This window comes from Dendrobates tinctorius, unplaced genomic scaffold, assembly GCF_039654945.1.
Source record: "Dendrobates tinctorius isolate UK_male_01 unplaced genomic scaffold, ASM3965494v1 ptg000162l, whole genome shotgun sequence".
In the NCBI taxonomy this organism is placed as follows: domain Eukaryota; kingdom Metazoa; phylum Chordata; class Amphibia; order Anura; family Dendrobatidae; genus Dendrobates; species Dendrobates tinctorius.
The window spans coordinates 65,198,447-65,218,665 of record NW_027361829.1 but is presented as its reverse complement, the minus strand read 5'-3'; the positions used below and the strand labels follow the sequence as shown (position 1 = coordinate 65,218,665).

At 40.1% G+C, this 20,219-nt stretch overlaps 1 protein-coding gene across 3 annotated transcripts in view; it reads left to right on the top strand.

Moving 5' to 3' along the window:
* Window positions 1–20,219, top strand: part of LARS2 (leucyl-tRNA synthetase 2, mitochondrial) — a 537,549-nt gene that overhangs the window by 469,882 nt on the left and 47,448 nt on the right. For all 3 annotated transcript variants that reach the window (XM_073550070.1, XM_073550069.1, XM_073550068.1), the window contains exons 14-16: window positions 7,090–7,227; window positions 12,839–12,942; window positions 14,879–15,061. In XM_073550070.1, coding sequence (XP_073406171.1) covers window positions 7,090–7,227; window positions 12,839–12,942; window positions 14,879–15,061 — 425 coding nt within the window. The remainder of the gene's footprint in view (window positions 1–7,089; window positions 7,228–12,838; window positions 12,943–14,878; window positions 15,062–20,219) is intronic.

Sequence of the window (20,219 nt, the reverse complement as noted above, 5' to 3'; positions counted from 1 at the left end):
AGCTCTGACCGCTTATATGGCTTACAGATCTGCATGCCATATAAGCGATCAGCCTGCACAAAATGAGTGTCCCATAGTGGGGAACAGTGTAAAACATAGATTGAAATTTTAAAAAATTATAATTGTAAAAATATAAAAAAAAAAAAAAATTCTATATTTATTCTAGCATTAAATCAATATTTGAATTAAAAAAATCGAAACAATAAAAGTATACATATTTAGTATCGCCGTGTCCGTAACAACCTGATCTATAAAACTGTCCCACTAGTTAACCCCTTTAGTGAACACCATTAAAAAAGGGCAAAAAAACGATGCTTTATCATCATACTGCCGAAGAAAAAGTGGAATAACACACAATCAAAAAGGCGGATATAAATAACCATGGAACCGCTGACAACGTCATCTTAAGAACAAAACCGTTGGCACAACCCTGAGAATTGTAGGTGGTGCCCAAGTAGGATCCCAATCCGTGAACTAAATATATATAAACTTGGCACACACCAAAGGTTTCTGATGCAGAAAGGTGATTTTTAATTATACAACAGTACATACATACACAGACGTTTCGGTCTAGGACCTTCATCAATGTACGATATATTGTACTGTGAGATTCTTAGTGACTGGGCTTGGCTAGCCCAGTCACTAAGAATCTCACAGTACAATATATCGTACATTGATGAAGGTCCTAGACCAAAACGTCTGTGTATGTATGTACTGTTGTATAATTAAAAATCACCTTTCTGCATCAGAAACCTTTGGTGTGTGCCAAGTTTATATATATTTAGACAACGTCATCTTGTCCCGCAAAAAAACAGCCGCCATACAGCATCATCAGCAAAAAAATAAACGTTATAGCTCTCAGAATAAAGCGATGCAAAAATATTATTTTTTCTATAAAATAGTTTTTATTGTATAAAACTGCCGAAACATAAAAAATGTTATAAATGAGGTATCACTGTAATCGTACTGACCCAAAGAATAAAACTGCTTTATCAATTTTACCACACGCAGAATGGTGTAAACGCTCCCCCAAATGCTGGTTTCTGTTCATTCTGCCTCCCAAAAATCGGAATAAATAACGATCAAAAAATGTCATGTGCCCAAAAATGGTACTAATAAAATCATCAACTCGTCCCGCAAAAAAACAAGACCTCACATGTCTCTGTGGGCCAAAATATGGAAAAATTATAGCTCTCAAAATGTGGTGATGCAAAAACTACTTTTTGAAATAAAAAGCGTCTTTGGCTAAGCTCACACATGCATATGGCTGGTCTGCATATGGCTGCGAACGTCCTCCCTTAATCTCTGCCTACTTCAGCATGCATCTTTAACATTGGGTACACAGGGACATGTGTTGTATGCGGATGCGTCCGCATGTGGCGTTTTGACGTGCCCGTACTGTGCGTTAGGCAGGCACGTCAAAATGCCGCATGCAGATGCATCCACATACAACGCAAGTCCCTGCATACCCAGTGTTAAAGATAGGTACGCAGGACAGCGCAGGATGCATGCAGAAGTAGGTGAGGCGTAGTCGGAGCTTAAGAGAGGATGTACGCAGCCATACGCAGACCAGCTATATGCAAGTGTGTACTTAGCCTTAGTGTGTGATATCTGCCAAACATAAAAACCCGCTATAAATAGTAAATTAAACCCCCTTTATCACCCATTTAGTTAGGGAAAAATGATAAAATTAAAAAAATGTATTTATTTCCATTTTCCCATTAGGGTTAGGGTTGGGGCTAAAGTTAGGGTTAGGGTTGGGGCTAAAATTACGGTTAGGATTACGGTTGGGATTAGGTTTAGGGTTAGATTTGTGGTTAGGGTTAGGGTTGGGATTAGGTTTGGGATTAGGGTTATGGTTAGGGGTCTGTTGGGGTTAGGGTTGGCGTTAGAATTGGGGGGTTTCCACTGTTTAGGCACATCAGGTGCTCTCCAAAGTCAAAGCCTAACGGTTCTCCTTCCCTTCTGAGCTCTGCCATGCACCCTAACAGTGGTTTACCCCTACATATGGGGTATCAGCATACTCAGAACAAATTGCACAACAACTTTTGGTGTCCAATTTCTCCTGTTACCCTTGGGAAAATAAAAAAAAATTTGGGGGGAAAAAGATCATTTTTGTGGAAAAAAATAAGATTTTTCATTTTTACGGCTCTACATTATAATCTTCTGTGAAGCACCTGGGGGTTCAAAGTGCTCAACACATTTCTAGATAAGTTCCTTAGAGGGTCTATTTTCCAAAATTGTGTCAATTGTGAGGGTTTCCACTGTTTAGGCACATCAGGGGCTCTCCAAACGCGACATGGCGTCTGATCTCAATTCCAGCCAATTTTTGCATTGTAAAGTCAAACGGCGCTCCTTCCCTTCCGAGCTCTGCCGTGCGCCCAAACAGTGGTTTTCCTGCATATATGGGATATCAGCGTACTCAGGACAAATTGTACATCTTTTGGGGTCAAATTTCTCCTGTTACCCTTGGTAAAATAAAGCAATTTGGATCTGAAATAATGTTTTTGTGAAAAAAAGTTAAATATTCATTTTTTTTAATCATTCCAAAAATTCCTGTGAAGCACCTGAAAGGTTAATAAGTTTTTTGAATGTGGATTTGATCACCTTGAGGGGTGCAGTTTTTAGAATGGTGTCACTTTTGAGTATTTTCTATCATATAGACCCCTCAAAGTGACTTCAAATGTGATGTGGTCCCTAAAAAAAATGGTGAAATGGTGTTGTAAAAATGAGAAATTGCTGGTCATCTTTTAACCCTTATAGCTTCCTAACAAAAAAAAAATTTTGGTTCCAAAATTGTGCTGATGTAAAGTAGACATGTGGGAAATGTTACTTATTAAGTATTTTGTGTGCCATATCTCTGTGATTTAAAGGGAATCTGTCACCCTTTTTTTCGGCTTGCAGCTGCCGGCATAGACATCGGGGGCTTATCTACAGCATTCTGTAGTGCTGTAGATAAGCCTCCGATGTAACCTGAAAGATAAGAAAAACACGTTATATTACACTCACCGAGGTGGGCTGTCCGGTCCGGTGGGCGTTGCGGTCCGGTGGGCGTTGTGGTCCGGTCCGACGCCTCCCTTCTTCATGCGATGACATCCTCTTCTCCTGTCCTGTAATGGCTCCGGCGCAGGCGCACTGCTCTGCCCTGTTGAGGGCAGAGCAGAATTCTACAGTGCGCAGGCGCCGGACCTCTCCCGACGCCTGCGCACTGCAGGACTCTGCTCTGCCCTCAACAGGGCAGAGCAGTGCACTTGCGCCGCAGCCATTACAGGACGGGAGAAGAGGATGTCATCGCATGAAGAAGGGAGGCGTCGGACCGGACCGCAACGCCCACCGGACCGGACCGCCCACCCCGGTGAGTATAATATAACGTGTTTTTCTTATCTTTCAGGTTACTTCGGAAGCTTATCTACAGCACTACAGAATGCTGTTGATAAGCCCCTGATGTCTATCCTGGCAGCTGAAAGCCGAAAAAAAGGGTGACAGATTCCCTTTAAGGGCATAAAAATTCACAGTTGGAAAATTGCTAAATTTTCATAATTTTTACCAAATTTCCATTTCTTTCACAAATAAACACAAGTCATATCAAAGACATTTTCCCACTATCATGAAGTACAATATGTCACGAGAAAACAGTGTCAGAATCACCGGGATCCATGGAAGCATTCCAGAGTTATTACCTCATAAAGGGACCGTGGTCAGACTTGTAAAAATTGGCCCGGTCATGAACGTGCAAACCACACTTGGGGGTAAAGGGGTTAAGTGATATAGAGAGTTTTTGCAGCATAACTGATTGACTTTACCTATGGAGTGGCAGATCTCAGCAATACATGCTATTGAACACAATATTGCAGACTGCAGCTGTCGCTAAATACTTTATCTCAATCAGTTTCTCTAGAAAAAGTTTCCATGTTGATTAAACCTAAATTGGTTTCCCAGGTGTAAAATGGCAATATTTCCAACTTCTTACTGCAACACCTACATTACTGAAAAGCGTGAAATATCTCCATCATCCATTTTTTGAGGCAAAAACTGCTGTATGCAGTAAGCATAGGTAAATGCTCTGAATATGTTTTTACATTTTAGCTGCAGCCTTTGCTAATGGTTCTCAATCCATTTTTACTGATCTGCTAATTCAAGCATTTTAATACTAGTATCACTAATTACATGTTGTAATTACACAGTTTTTGCTGTCTAGATAGCCGGGCTTATAGAAAGAAGACAATAAATTGCACATTTACCCCTAGTCCAGTGCAGAATGAAAATAAGAACCAGAACATCATGACTACAAGCTGCTGTACATTTTATCATCGCACCTAAGCAATTTCTGATGGTTTCTCAGCCCTCCAAGTACCAAATCCACCTAGGTTTTAATTGTTAAAGGGGTTTTCTCATCTTTGATATTTTTTCTATAAACATCAGAAATAAGCCAGTCTCACCCACACTTATTAGAGAAGGGTTCCCTGAGTTCCTTTTCATGGCAGTTGTGAATATGGTTATACATGTGCTTCTCTTCATTCATTTCTATAAAAGTTCTGAAAATAGTAAAGTGTGCAAGGATGACTATCTTTGGGACCTCCATGAATAGAATGAGATGGAAATAAACGAGGATCTCTCTAGTCAAAGCAGCCACAAGACAGAACTACAGAGCTTTACTTTTGAGTGAAAAATACCAGAAACTGTTGGCCCTCATTATATGTTTGAGATTTATTGGGTTAACTTGAAACAGATCCTTCATGGCACCTTTAAGAACAGAAGCTTTGATTATTTTGTTAAAAGATCCTTATTACAAAATATATCACTATGAATTTGCTTTTTTTGGGTAGAGTTTTTTTTATCAAACAACTGCTCAGTCATCTGCAGGTCTTGTAACTTTTGACTCTTATGGTATTGTGGTCGACACAAGATTTTTTTTAGATATTGAGATGCCAAATCGAAAGAATTTCCTTTAAATGCACGTTCTACTAATCCCACATGCGCAGAAGAAATGCTGTCTTTTATTATCGGAAGTCTAACCAATTCATTAGGCAATAGGCTACATGCAATTATCATCACTTAGGCAATTTTGAACATTTTGACACGTCCGACTATCAAACACATTCGGATGCTTCAGACGGAACCTGAAAACCCACCTCTTCAAGAAAGCTTACAGCCTGCAATGACCCCGCTGCCTCCTCACCACTACTGGAGCTGCTGCAACCCCCCAACCTACTGTCTCCTTCCCCACCATCCTGTAGAATGTAAGATCGCAAGGGCAGGGTCCTCTCCCCTCTGTATCGGTCTGTGATTGTTAGTTTGTTTACTGTAAGTGATATCTGTAATTTGTATGTAACTCTGTTATGATTAGGTCACCGAGGAGGATAGCCGGGGAATAAGCTAGGCAACCAGAAAACCAGAAAGGTTGGTAACTAAGCGGATTGCAGACCCCTAAACTAACAACACAACTAGAATTAGCCGTGGGACGTACCTACGATGCCCTAGACACCTCGGCACAGCCAAAGAGTTAACTAAGCCTAAAGCAAGAAAGGGAAAAGCTCTAAACTGCCCCGGAGTAGAACCCCAAAGGAATAGATAGCCCCCAAACATATATTGCCGGTGAGACAAGATGAGGCACAAACACAGGCAGAAAATAGAGTAAGCAAATGATGGGGCACAAACTGTCTAGATAGAACAGGACAGGAAAGATACTGTCTGCAATCACGCAAAAAACCCTAAGAAAAATCCAACACGTCTGATATGCAAAAATACTGAGGCCACACGACCTCTCCCCCACTAGATCAGCATTCTGGTGTGAACTGGAAGCAAAAGAAAAGATACTGATGTAACAGGGGACTAGCAATACTGAACAGACTGACATAAGCTGTGACATATGGAACGGGGTCCAGCACTGGTCCCAGCAGGGAATAATGCTGAACCCACACAGCAAAGCAGAAAGCAGAGAAAGGCAAAAACTGGATCAAATGCAAAAAGATTCCAGAAAACAGATAACTTATCTGAACGATGCAGGACCAAGCAGGGGGCAAGCGGACTTCCAAATGCACAAGAAGAAAACCAAATCACCAGCAACAACTGAGGGAAGCTTGCTGACTTAAATCTTCCCAGTCTGTAACACCTGACGTCCAATCAACCTCTTCAGGTGATTGACTTCTGTCAACCCGACCAGCTCCATTACCCGCAGCAACCACCAGAGGGAGCCCAAACTCAGAAGTCAGGTCACAAGTGTTCACAACATAACCTCTTCTCATGTACAGCACCATGGAATCAATGGTGCCATATAAATAATAATAATGTATCCTTACTAATCACAGGAAAACACAGATCAGCCACTATCGACCTACCTTTCAGGATTTTTTGAGGAAGTGAAAGGGTTATTTTCAAGTTGGGGTTTTAGCAGGTCACAACTATGAAGTCTCATTTCTTCCTGGTTTCTGGCAGGGCGGACTCTCTTCCTTGAGTGAAAGTTATGGTGAGAAGCAGAGCTGTAGTATTAGTGCAACTATAACGCTTAGCACAAGTTCTGCTGTTACACATTCAGCTATTAGTGATTTATTCTGACTTCTACACTGTTTTCACTATATATGTATATATATAGATGAATATATAGATGGCTGGTGGTTTTGCAAAATTCTCAATGGGAGTTTGTCAGGAGCTGATGAGAAGTGAGATGAGCAGTTAACTGATGTATAGAAATCACTGGACTGGGGAGAGGTAAATGGGATATAATGAGTTAACTCATCTCCGGTATGTAAATTCTTTACATACTCTGACAGGCACTAGTGACTGTGTTCCATGGAAGCAAGCTTCACACTGAGTAAGATAAAAGCTCTTATATCATGAGAATCACAGCAGACAGAAACAGCAAGTCAATTGTAAACTTGCTTAATTTCATGCTGTCTAGCTAACTAAAGCAATTTAATAATAAGTGCCACACTTTTTGGTATTTTCTACTAATTAAAAATGCCACCATTTGTATTCTGTACCAGATAATCATGTTCTCCAGACCATCATGTGCCAGATTGCTGAAACTTTACTGCACAATGTAGATGTTCCAAAACATATTTAAAACTTTTTTTCGTCCTTTTCCTTCAGGCCATTTGACAAATGTTCAGCTGACTTCTGGATGCCAGTGGATCTATATATTGGAGGAAAGGAACATGCAGTGATGCACTTGTACTACGCACGATTCTTCAACCACTTCTGCCACTCCCAGGGCATGGTGAAGCACAGGTTAAATAAAATCCCTTGCCTGTTCTTTCTGCAGACTTTCATCAAGCACATAAGTGATTGCATATCAATTTTCCTCTTGATTCAAGTAGTGTAGCAGGAATATATGGAGCAGTGGATACTCCTCTGACTATTGCACTAGTATCTTGTGCACAGCTCATTTCCATTTTTTTCCAGCTGTTTTGCATTAGCTCCAATTCCCACTGATCAGAATCAGCATTTAGATTTGTACCTTTTACCATGCTAAATGAAGTCAGAATGAATGACCTATAATAACCCAACTTTCTGGTAATATCTGACACAGCCTTTTTCCTAATATGAAGGTAACAGGAACGTCTGAGATGTTTTGTGCCAGAAGACTTTTTACGAATCTCAATATCCTCTGATATTTGACTTTATAATATTAATTATTATCCAGCATCAAGCCTGTGTTATTAATGCAGATGAGGCTGAAGTGCAGTGTCAGTCTCCTCCTGTCTTCTCACTGTTGCTTCAGGTGTCTGACTGATACTCGCCGTGGTTTGAGCAGCATAGATTGGCTGGCATGTTCACTTTAGTTATTTCTTAATATGTTAGTAAGATATAGTAAAGCAGATGTTTTATACTGTTAAGTGTTCTAACCCCTTGTCTGCCCAGGACTACGTCTTTGCTGAGCTGTAGGTCCAGAGTATTGTGGGACTCATGGGTTGGTAGAGCTCTCTTTCGTGATAACTCCATGTAAAAGTCTTTAGCTTGGTTTTGGAAATCCCATATTAAAATGCTGAACCAAACCGCAAGGAGCCCAACATTGTACCAAAGCAGCAGAGTAAGATTTGTGATATATTGAATGCTGCTTCTTGTTGTGAATTTAACATGCGGCAGTCGCCATACCCCTGTCCCACCTCAGCTCCACCTATTTTGGCAAAGCTGAGAAAAACTGGGGCGAAAATACCAGAAGTCTCAAAATTTAAGTGCAGCTTTAAATTGCACTTACATTTTGCAGTTTTTCTAAGCTTTAACCCCAAAATTCTGGCTTGAAAGCTTTGATTAAATAAGCCTATAGTTTAAAAGCCACCTTGGACCGAGCCGCATATGAGACTAGTCAAACAGGTGGGTGGCTTCTCTTCCCCCCACTGCCAGTGGCTGACTGGTCTGTCTCTGCATGTTCTTGAAGAATGTTTGCTTGTACGCATTCTTTTTTTGTCGTTTTTGATGCATTTTATGTGGCAAAGACAGAAGTAGATTCAGAAGGATCGAGAAGTATAAATCTTTCCTTTAACAGGAATGTGAAATATATCAGTAGGATTTACCCTTAGGAGATGTTAGTAGCACTTTATCAACCTCTTAATACCATTTTTATGGGATGTCAGTCACGCTGCTGTCTGCAGGATCCCAGCATGCTATAGTAATGATTAACAGCAGTCAATGACTAGTCTACTACCTGCATATACAATGGCTTGTTAAAGTATTAACTCCCTGGGTTTTTACATATTTTGTTATGTTACAACCTGTTTTTAAATATTTTTATAATGCGATTTGTGTGTGATGCATCAGCTGGTGCATCAGTTTGTGAAGTGAGAAAAATATAGGCATATATTAAATTTTTGGGATCAAATAACGAAGAGTTGACATATGCATATGTATTCACCTCTTTTGCGATGAAGCCCCTTAAAATCTCTGGTGCAGGCCAATTACCTTCATAAGTCACATGCTTAGTGACAGGAAGTCCACCTGTGTGCAATCTAAGTGTCACATGTTCTGCCTGTGTATACACTTTACCTTTTCTGAAAGGCCACAGAGGCTGCAACACCATTAAGGAAGATGCACCACTATCCAAACAATACCATGAAAACCAAGAAGATCTCCAAACAAGTCAGGGACTAAGTTGGTGAGAAGTACAGTTAGGGTTGGGTTCTAAAATATATTCCAATCTTTGATGATCCCCCGGAGCACCATCAAATCCAATATCAAATGGAAAGAACATGTTACCACAGCAAACCTGCCAAGAGAGGGGCGCCCACCAAAACTGTCAACCCAGGCAAGCAGGACATCAATCAGTCAGGTGGCACAGACAACAAAGATAACCCTGAAGGAGCTGCACAGTTCCCAAGCAGAGATTGGAGTGTCTGTCCATACGACCACAATAAGCCATACACTCCAAGAGGTTGCCTTTATGGAAGAGTGGACATAAAAAAGCTTTGACATATGACACAAAAATTGTAAGGCTCATTTTGAGTTTGCCAAAAGACACGTGGGAAACTCCCCAAATGTGTGGAGGATCATAGCTCATCACCCCAAGAACACCATCCCACAGTGAAGTGCGGTAGGAGCATCATGCTGTGGGGGATGGTTTTCAGCAGCAGGGACAGGGAAAGTGGTCCAATTCAAGGGGAAGGTGGATAGTGTGAAATACAGGGATATTTTTGAGCAAAACCTGTTTCAGTCCATCAATTATTTGTGACTGGGATAGAGGTTCACCTTCTAACAAGACAATGATCCAAAGCACACTGCTAAAGCAACACTTGAGTGGTTTAAGGGGAAAAGTGCAAATGTTGTCGAGTGGCCTAGTCAAAGCACAGACCTTAATCCAATTGAGAATCTGTGGTCAGACTTGAAGATTTCTGTTCACCAGAGAAAACAATAAAACTTGAAGGAGCTGGAGCAGTTTTACCTTGAGGAATGGGCTTAAATCCCAGTGGCAAGGTGTGGAAAGCTCATAGAGACTTATCCAAAGCTACTTGCAACTGTAATTGCTGAAAAAAAGAGGCTCTACAAAGTACTGACTTTAGGGGGTGAATACATATGCACATGCCAATTTTTAGTTATTTGATCCCATCAATTTAATTTAGGCCTATATTTTTCTAACTTCATTTCACCAGCATAGACTATTTAGTGCTGATGCATCACACACAAATCGGATTACAAAAATATTTAAACACAAGTTGTAATGTGACAAAATAGGTAAAAAGCCAAGGAGGATCAATACTTTCGCAAGCCACTGTACATGTAGCATTTATGCATTACACAGGTTTCATTAAAAATCGTATTATGAGGCTGGTAGAGTGTGCCTAATACCTTCTAGGGGTAAATCCTGCTAACAGGTTCCCTTTAAATCATTTTCAACCCATCGTACTGCGAAATTAACACACAAATATATTTTTGTTATTGTGCAAAAGTAACAAAATATAAAAAAAAAAGCTCTTTGACTTTTGTATCGCCTTTATTTTGTTGACCTGCAGATTAAATATGCATGGCATTTATTTTGTGTTGTTTTGTTTTGTTTTTTTTTAGTTTGCAATCCCCCAAAAATATTGAAAAAAATCGAATCAATAAATTATATCTCAACCAAAATAGCCCTCGATTGATTTCAACAAAAAAATAAAAATGTTTTAGCTTCTGAAATACAATAGTACAAAAAATGAAGAAAAAAAAATTCAGGGTGCTATTGAAGATGCAAAATATGTGTGTCCTTAAGCGGTTAATCAAGCAATTCTCTGTTCAAATTTAGCATGTAGAATTTGCACGGCAATGCGTTTTTTATGGTTTGAATTAGAGAATTTCCTGAAAATCTTTGGTGGAATGGCCTAAATATTTTCCCCTCGGGATATTCTCCAGACCCTTCGGAAATGCCTTTTAATGCTTGAGGCTGAAGTTTTCATCTGTCAGTATTATTAATTCTACAGAGCCAAGTGCTAACTATGTCTTTTCTCCCACTTGATATATTTTATGCGCATCTTTAATATTTGTTTAATCTGGAATAAATTATAAGCAAGGGACATAAAAAGAAATGAAGCCAACACAAAACAAATGCCATAAGCAGAGCAGATTGCTGTTGCGTATTTTGATGTAGAAACATGCAGCAGAAAAAAATGCAACACTCATGATACAACAATCCATTGCATTGAAATCATTGTCTAAAAGGAACTTGTCAGAAACATCTATACCCCCAAACCATGTATATGTCTGTGTAGCCCTTTTAAAGATAATTTAATCTCTTAATGACCACGGAGCGATGCTCCAGCAGGGAGGAATTGCATTTTGAAGTTCTGTACCTACTGTATGTGTCTTAAAGTGCATTGGGTCATGACGATGCACTTACAGCTCCTCAGCCTTGCCCTGTATTCACTGCCTAGTGCCACTTTCCTCTGGTTAATTGACAGGTCATTGGCTCCAATACATGTCAGTGAATACAGAGGAGGCCGAAATACTGTAAGTGCATTGTTTCTCCCCACTGCACTTCCAGACACATATGTACAGACCTTCAAAATGTTATTTTTTGCTGTTGGAGCATCACTTTGGGGTAAACAAGTGATCAATTTTTCTGTGATTCATTTTTCTCCCTATCCCAGTAAAGAAGGGACCAAAACCAGCAACAATTTTTTATTCTAACAAGTAGACAAAACAAAAGCCATAGCTCTCATCTTTGTAAAGATATATGCCAAAGTCACCAATTTCAGTGGAACTAGTAGAGTATCCCATGTGTTTGTACTTGTACTGACTTTACCCTGACAGCAGGTATTTTGGCAAAGAAGGATTAGGCAGCTGGATTTCAACATGCCAATTATTTGTTCTCAGCAGAGATATGCCTCTGCCAGACATGTCTGGTCCCTGCTTATTTCCCTATTCCCATTGAAAAGACATGCACCCTTGGCTGGCCAAGCATGCCATGTATGGAGAAGTAGGGAGAAATAGCTGTGGAGCTCAAAGAGTGTTAAGTCAATAGCTATTGAGCAATTTAAACTCCAAGTCCTACACCAACTTTTTTTATTCCAGCATTTGTTAGCTGTCATTAATGTCTGATTTGTGCCGTTTCCAGCGCTGCTCCAGTGCTCTCCTGCATCAGGTGGCCACAGTTTTAACCTGCCAGCTCATGCAGCATTTCTGTGTGGACCGACAGTCACCTTCCCAATGTAAGTCTATGAATCTCGGAATGAGGCTCTTATTGACTTACATTCAGAAAGGAACTAGCAATAAAGCTGGCAATTAAGAGCTGTGGTCACATAATGCAGGAGAGGACCGGAGCGGCGCTGGAAACGGCAGAAAATAGCGATGAGTAAGTATTTTAATGCACAGACAAAACATACTTTACTGATCACTATTAAATTCTGGAACAAACACCCCCCCACTAGTGTTGTACCTTAAGAAGTGACGTATTTAGATGTTTGTATTGCAAGTTTTGTGTCATTCACTTTAAGAATTAAAAATCCACTTTTAGAAAAGTCTGTACAGACTCTGTAAAGGTATTCAATATACTCAGCTCTCAATTTTGTTAATTCTACATTTTTTTAATTATTAAAAAGTACAATATTGAGAAACTAGAACCGCTAAGGGAAATCAAATCAGATTGCTTAGGCTTGCCTGCAGCCCCCTGACAGGGCGGGAACTGTTTATATAGTCTGTACCTTATAGAGAAATACCTACTGTGGAACGAATGGTTGGTGGACATCAGATAAACTAAGATCCTTGAAAAGCCTACATATAGATGTGTCTTTTAAGATTACACGAAATCTTTTTATCACCATATTGCCACATAATGGCTGTAGTTACACTTTGCCATGGTGTGTGTCATCGGAACCCAGCTGTGCAGTTGGTGGTTTTGCTCCTTCAATTGGTTTTCTTCTTTTTTTTCCCTAAGGGAACCATTCAATAAGCTTTTAGTACAAGGCCTCATTAAAGGACAGACTTATCGGCTTGCCTCTACTGGGAGATACTTACAGAGAGATGAAGTGGACATAAGTGGTAAGTCACACTTTTTCATTGTGTGTTATCTGCTAAATTTTATTACATAAAGCTGGGCATACACTCCATGATCTAATCTTTTCATAGCATGTTCACACAGGTCAGCTGTCCTTACAATGCACACAGGACAATCAGTAATAGATTGTTTTGTGCACAAAGGCTGTCATTGTTCTTGGCAGCTCATATCCTGTTTATAAAGGACGATATACTACAGAGAACAATGTTTCATAACACCTTAATCATCCATGATGGATGTATAAGTCATGGAGCATCTCAGGGTGATAGGAGCAGGCTCAGGATCTGAGCATGCTCCAAATAAGGCAAGTACCGGCTATCAGCCCTAACTAACATCGCTGCTGTTAACTTCTAAAATGCCGCTGTCCATAATTAACTGCCACAATCTGCCCCGTTCTAGAGGCCCTAGTGCCTATCCTGTTGAATCTCTTGTGATGTACAGTCATAGGCTCGGCGTCACAGGAGATCATGATTTTTTATTATATGTAGCAATACCATAATATTTCTTAATATAGTACAAGTGTTCAAGCGATCACAGGTTCAAGTCATCTAAGGGTACTAAAAAATAAAGTGAAAAATATATATATTTTTAAATATTAAAGAAATAAAAAAAAAGCAAAAATTCTTGTGAATTCGCCTCCATTCTGCCCACTTATATATAAAGACATGGAAAAAAAAATAGATTTGACTGTGTCTTTAAGGGGTTGAGGAAGTTTAAAAATCACTTCACGCAACAAATGAGTGTTTGACTCGTTTTTTGGGTGATTGGCAGCCTGTTTACTCTACACATTAGTCAGGAAACGATCGTCCTAGGTTCCTTCGCAATAATCAAGCTGAGTAAATGCGCACCAAGACTATCAGGATTTTCTTTGTCTTCAGTAGCTGATATTTGCACATTTACCAATTAGTCGTGGTAGGCTTGCACACAATGGACAGATTTTTAACTGGCATGAAAACACATGGCCATATATCAATAGATGCCGCATAATCTACTGACCAAGAGACAGAAGTCACAAGGATTGCATTAAATGAATCTATGAATTTTACTGGAATATGTTGGACATTCCCTCAGCGAGTCCACGCAAATTATTATGGCGATTTTACACTTCTACCAAAGGCAGATTGTTCACAGATGACCGTACCATAAAGATTTAGTAAAGGTTTTTCAATTTTTTTCTCTGTGCAGCAGATTGTTTGCAATGCTGCTATAATGGATGGTGAAGTATCACCCAAAAGGTGACGGCACGGCTTGCCATTTTAAACCACATTTACTGTTAGTTGTACCCAAGGAAGTCATTTAACACTGAACAAAGCTAAACTTTTTTCTATATCATAGTAACAAGATATTCAAATAACAAACATGAGCTCAGATACAGTAATTGCACTTTTTGGTAAAGAGAGTGTGTGTATAAAAATATATATAGATACAGTCATGGCAGATAGTGTTGGCACCCATGACATTTTTCTAGAAAATGAAGTATTTTTCCCAGAAAATTATTGCAATTACACATTTTTTTTATACACATGTTTTTTTCCTTTGAGTGTATTGGAACAACACAAAAAAGAACAGAAAAAAAGGCAAATTGGATATCATTTCACAAACGATGCCAAAAATTGGGCAGACAAAATTGTTTGCACCGTCAACTTAATATTTAATTGCACACCCTTTGGAATAAATAACTGCAATCACTTATTATAACCATGAACAAGCTTCTTACACCTCAACTGGAATTTTGTACCGTGCAAAATCCTGTTAAAACATATAGGTATGCTTAGATACCATTGAGCAAAATGTGGTAGAACAGTTTGTCCCTAATATAAGTGTCATCCATGCCTCTGTAATAGCCACATTGGAAAAGGTTTGTTCTAGTTACCGTATATTGAAACTGCTCTTTAACTGTTCCCATGTTGTTTCTTGAAGGCAATGAACCCGTCCATACCAAGACTGGAGAAAAACTACAAGTGACATGGGAAAAGATGAGCAAATCCAAGCACAATGGAGTGGATCCAGAGGAAATGGTGGAGAAATATGGCATTGACACCACTCGTCTATATGTGTTATTTGCTGCCCCTCCAGAGCAAGACATATTATGGGATATGAAGAGTATGTACGCTTCAGTTCTGTGTCTATAGTTGGGAAGCTGGCATATGACAAGGTCCTGCCTTGTGTGCTTCTGCACTTTCTCTTTCGCCACCTATTGGAAGTAGCAATCTGAAAAGTCAAGGCCCTTTTACCCCTTAGATCCCAGAGGCTTCTCATACAGCAAAATCAAATCTAATGCTTTGCACTGAGGAGGGGCAACACCCCAAAACACAGTGTCTGTGAATTGAGATTTTGGTTTAGCTTTTATCCTAATTCATATGGCAAGGCTTGGTAACTGGTCGATATTGACTTTTAGGATTGATATTTCCAATAGGTGGCATTAGAGTACAAGTCCTCTTTTTCTCTGAAGAGGCAATTTGCATATTTAATTTCTGAGAGGAACATTATATGGCCTATAAGTCTCCTTACACAGTCATGTCAGACTAGTCACTCCACAAGGAGAGATGTTACCCCTTAGACTTCAGTTTCATTTAAAACTTATTGGTAAATGTACCTAAAAAGTGACACAGAATGTGTTTGGTTTTACACACATGCGTCGCAATGAATCTGATTACCTTGGTTGAAGTAATAAACCAATATAACATATCAACAAACCATTAAGCTGGTTTCACACATACAAGGTAAGGACACATAAGTAAAAAATGAGAAAATTTCAGCTCACCCCTGAGATGTAATTCCAGGCACAAGAAGGAGCACGACTTCCTCACTGTTGCACAGCGTCCAAGGCAATAGGAAAAATAGAAGTGGATCCAGCTCACTAACAGGGCTTATTTAAAAATTAGCAAACTTTTATTGGATAATACTTTATAAATTCAAGATTGCAAACAGACATCTCAGATGGCACAGCAATGACGGGGTGGTGTGTAATGAGACATACGCGTTTCAAGCAACACGGCTCTTGAATACTGGATCCACTTCTATTTTTCCTAAGTAAGGACAGCAATGCGTGGCTCAGCCACGGGTCTCCTGACCCAAACTCAGCTGTCTCATAGGCATATGTAAGGCTGCTGTGTTGGGGTCAGGAGACTGGTGGCTGGTTCAGACATTGTGGTGTGTATTTGGACTGTAAATGTTAGGCGTGTGAAACCGGCCTTCCGGTATACATTCAGATGCATGTAATGGATTGGTAATGGTTTGTGTCTATTTCATGTAAGATTTTTTAGTTTCAGTAAATAAGGCTAATCTATTACAGAAAAGTTATTCAACATTCTGCTATACTTTGTTTTATTGTCTTGCCTCATGAACCCTTAATGATATGAAATGATCAGGGCTGGTTTTTAGTCAGTTTCTGGTCACGCATGTATAATATGAGACTGCTGAGGCTAGTAATTGGCTGCATCTTGGTATATGGTATATCATCTGTGAAACACTGGAGCAGCAGGGCTAGCGTGCTGAGCCATTAAACTCCTTAGTGACCTAGCTAATTTTGACAACTTTCAATTTTTATATCCTTAAACCAGCTAGTCATGCTGTACAAAATAATAAATACTGTAGTGCAGCGGTAGCACCGTGCGCAGTGATGAGGCAGTGACCCACAAAGTTCAAACATAAAAGTCCCTTTAATGTGTTTCCTCACAGCATTAAAGTCCAAGTCCCACAAGTGCAAATAATATTAGTGTTCAGTTCACACCAGTCAAAAGCACTTCATAGTACATGGCTTTGTATCACAATCCTTAAACATGCCGGACTTCACCTTGTCCAGTTTCCATGGGCGACTGCACGCCATGCCAATGTCTCTCACTTACAGCCTCCTTTAGTCTGCAGTCATGACACGTGCTAGTCCACCTCTGAATAGTTCCCATGGGTGTCCTGTACCGCTGTATCACAGTCTCTCCTCACAGCCGCACACATACTTTGACATCCTCCTGTCTGCAGCTGTGATACACGCCAGTCCTTCCTTCGGGCACAGGACAGTCTACCTCCGGGCATATACCTGTCCACATCCGTGACCAGTCATCGTGGGCGGCAGCCCCACTGTGTACGCTGTGGGTTGCCGGGCTTCACTCTGGCCATGACACACCTGAGACTCATCAGCCTCACTCAGACCTCACTAACCCTTTCCTGCAGGCTTTTTATCACAAGAACCTGTGGCTTTCAGCCATAGGGAAAATCTTGGTCCAGAATGGAACAGACTGCACAAACTACTATCCTGCAGTCTGCTTCAAACACAACATCCAGAGCAGGTTTTTCCTACCTCTGACTTGGACATTAACATGTCCAAGACTAACACTTTTATTATCAATCTGCATTGCAGTCACAGCTATGCCCGTGACTGCCATGCACACCTATGGCCATCATACACCTCCGTGCATATCCTGGGAAGACTACACAGCGACCCCTACCTGTGACATCGATCACTGCTTCACCATTGCAATCCCAGCTACGCCTATGACCGCAATGCATTCCCATAGCCTCAATACGCCTCCGTGCGTATCCTGGGGATACTACACAGCGCCCCCTAGCTGTAACAGGGGTCACTGCCTCACAATACATAACATTTCCCATATGTCTACTTTACACCTGCATCATTTTTAAAACCTCATTTTTTTTGTTCGGATGTTAGAAGGGTTAAACTTTGATCAGCAATTTCTCATCTTTTCAATATATGTAAAAAACCTGTTTCTTCAGGGACCTATTCGGAATTGAATGGACTTTGAGGGGCCTATTTAATGAAAGCTTCCCAAAAATGATACCATCTTAAAAACTGTACCTCTCAAAAACTTCAAAACTGTTGTCAAGAAATGTTTTAACCTTCCAGGTGCTACACATTGAAAATAAATGTAATTTTTCTTGTAAAATGTTGCTTTAGCCCCAATGTTTCACTTTTACAAGGAAATGCACATTATAATGGACCCAAAAATTTGTTACCCAGATTCTTCTGAGCATGCTGATACCTATCATGTGGTCAGAAACCTCTATTTGGCCAAACTGCAGGGCTTGGAAGGAAAGGAGCACCCTTTGAATTTTGGAACACAAATTTGGCTGAAATAGATTGCTTGTGTAATGTCGCATTTGCAGGGCACCTAAACAGCATAAAACCCCAACAAATGACCCCATGTTGGAAACTACACATATCACGGATTTTATCCATGGATATAGTGTGCATTTTGAATCCAAAGATACTATACTGAATTTGATAATATTCGGTCGTAATATTGAAAATTTTGATTTTTTTTATTTTAAACCAAAATGTTTTTTTTTAATCCCCAAATTTTTCACTTTTGCAAGAGGAAACACGAAAAGTGGACTGCGCAGTTTATTACCCACTCTTTCTTCTAAGCGAGACGATACCCCACTTGTAGCCAAAAAGTACTATTTCAGTATACAGCAGGGCTCAGATGGGAAAAAGCGACATTTGATCTTTGTAATGTAAGTTTGCCTGGGATAGATAGCAGGCACCATCTTTCATTTTCAGAGCCCCTGAGGTGCCAAAACAGCAGAAACCCCCACAAGTGAACCCAATTTGAAAACTAAACCCATCAAGAAATTCATCTACAGCTTTGTTGAACATGTAGAACTCATAGGTGCATCACAGAAATTTTTAAATATATATGAAAACGAAAAAGTTGTTTTTTTCCACTAAAATGTTGTTTCGGCCCCAAATTTTTTATATGTAAAACAATTGGCTTTTGGAAGAGTAAAAAAAAATAAAGCACAAAAATGATAAATTACATGGTTCTGAAGGAGTTAATGGTTCTGTCAATAAAGTATTAGTTCTTTAGTTATTTTAGTCCCCCACTTTTGCTAATTTTTCATGATCTTGGAAAATCTCTTTAAGGAATCTGTTTGCCTAAAATAGTTTTCTTGTTGTGAACCACATCTATGAGGAAAAGGAAAACTACAGCAGAGTAGCTGCTACTTTTGTAAATGTAAAGTAGCTATGTATAACATGATCCCCCATTAAAGGGGTTGTACGGTTTGATGTAAATTTCTGCAGTCACTCTATGCTACTCTCAAATGGTGAATCCTGACAGTAGCCATTACACACAGTTAAGGTTCCCAGTATGCGACAGTAGAATTTCTACATCTCTTCATTTTTGTTTGCGTCTCTAGGTATTGTGGAGTTTCCAGGCTAGATTGGGATTGAGCGTTAAGTGCTTTACAATTTCGGGAAGTATGGGTCAAGGGGGCTCGGATTAATACTTGTCTTCAGTTGTTCTTTCTCCCCTTTTATGCTGTCTATTTAAAAATGTGTGTGGTAATTTCAAGTATCCATGGTAAATACAAGGGAATCGCTGAAACCTAAAGCAAATCACTGCTAAGCTCATGTTGATGTGTTGTGGAGTTTGATGGCAGTAGACATCTGCTCTGAGCTTAAAATAGGCATGACATAAGCTCAAGGTTTACAGGACTGATAGCAGAACAGCACCTTCATAATATGGGACCATTATAATGGTTTAATTGGACCGTAAATCAGATTAACAATGGTGGTTCTCAGCTGTCCTCTTACAAAGGCAAGTTGTTTTTTTCCTGTGTTCAGGTTTCGGGGGGGGGGATCAGAGTCCCTTTAATGACCGCCAATACGCCCTTTACTGACCTGAGAAATGAGAACGTAGCATCCCCTAGTGGGTGAAAATGCAGTGGGTATCAGCCGAGTGCTATAGTCGTCACCCTACTTCAGCAGATGCTTGGCTGATCAAGTCATGGGCACATGGAATGATGCTCTCCTTCCCAGCATGTGTTAAATGCCTCTGTTAGAGATTGTGAATAACACATCTGTGGGGAAGGATGCGGGCATAACGTGCAAGCCCGTATCAATGTCAGGAAGCTGGCATATTACCCAACAGTATGTTGGTACAGGTGTTATGATTGGGTCACCGAGGAGGAAAGCAAGACCAAGCTAAGCTACAGAAAGCCAGAGAGGTTGGTAAACTAAGCGGATTGCAGACCCCTGATCTTATCCACACAACTAGCAGTCGCCGTGGAGCGTACCGACGATGATTCTAGATGCCTCGACACAGCTGGAGAACTAAATAAGCTTAAAGTAAGAAAGGGGAAATCTAAATTGCCCCAGAGCAGACCCCAAAGGAATAGATAGCCCCCAAACATATATTGTCGGTGAGACAAGATGAAAACACAAACGCAGGTAGGAAAATAGGCTGAGTAAACGATGGGGCCCAAACTAACTAGACAGGACAGGAAAGGAAAGACACTGTCT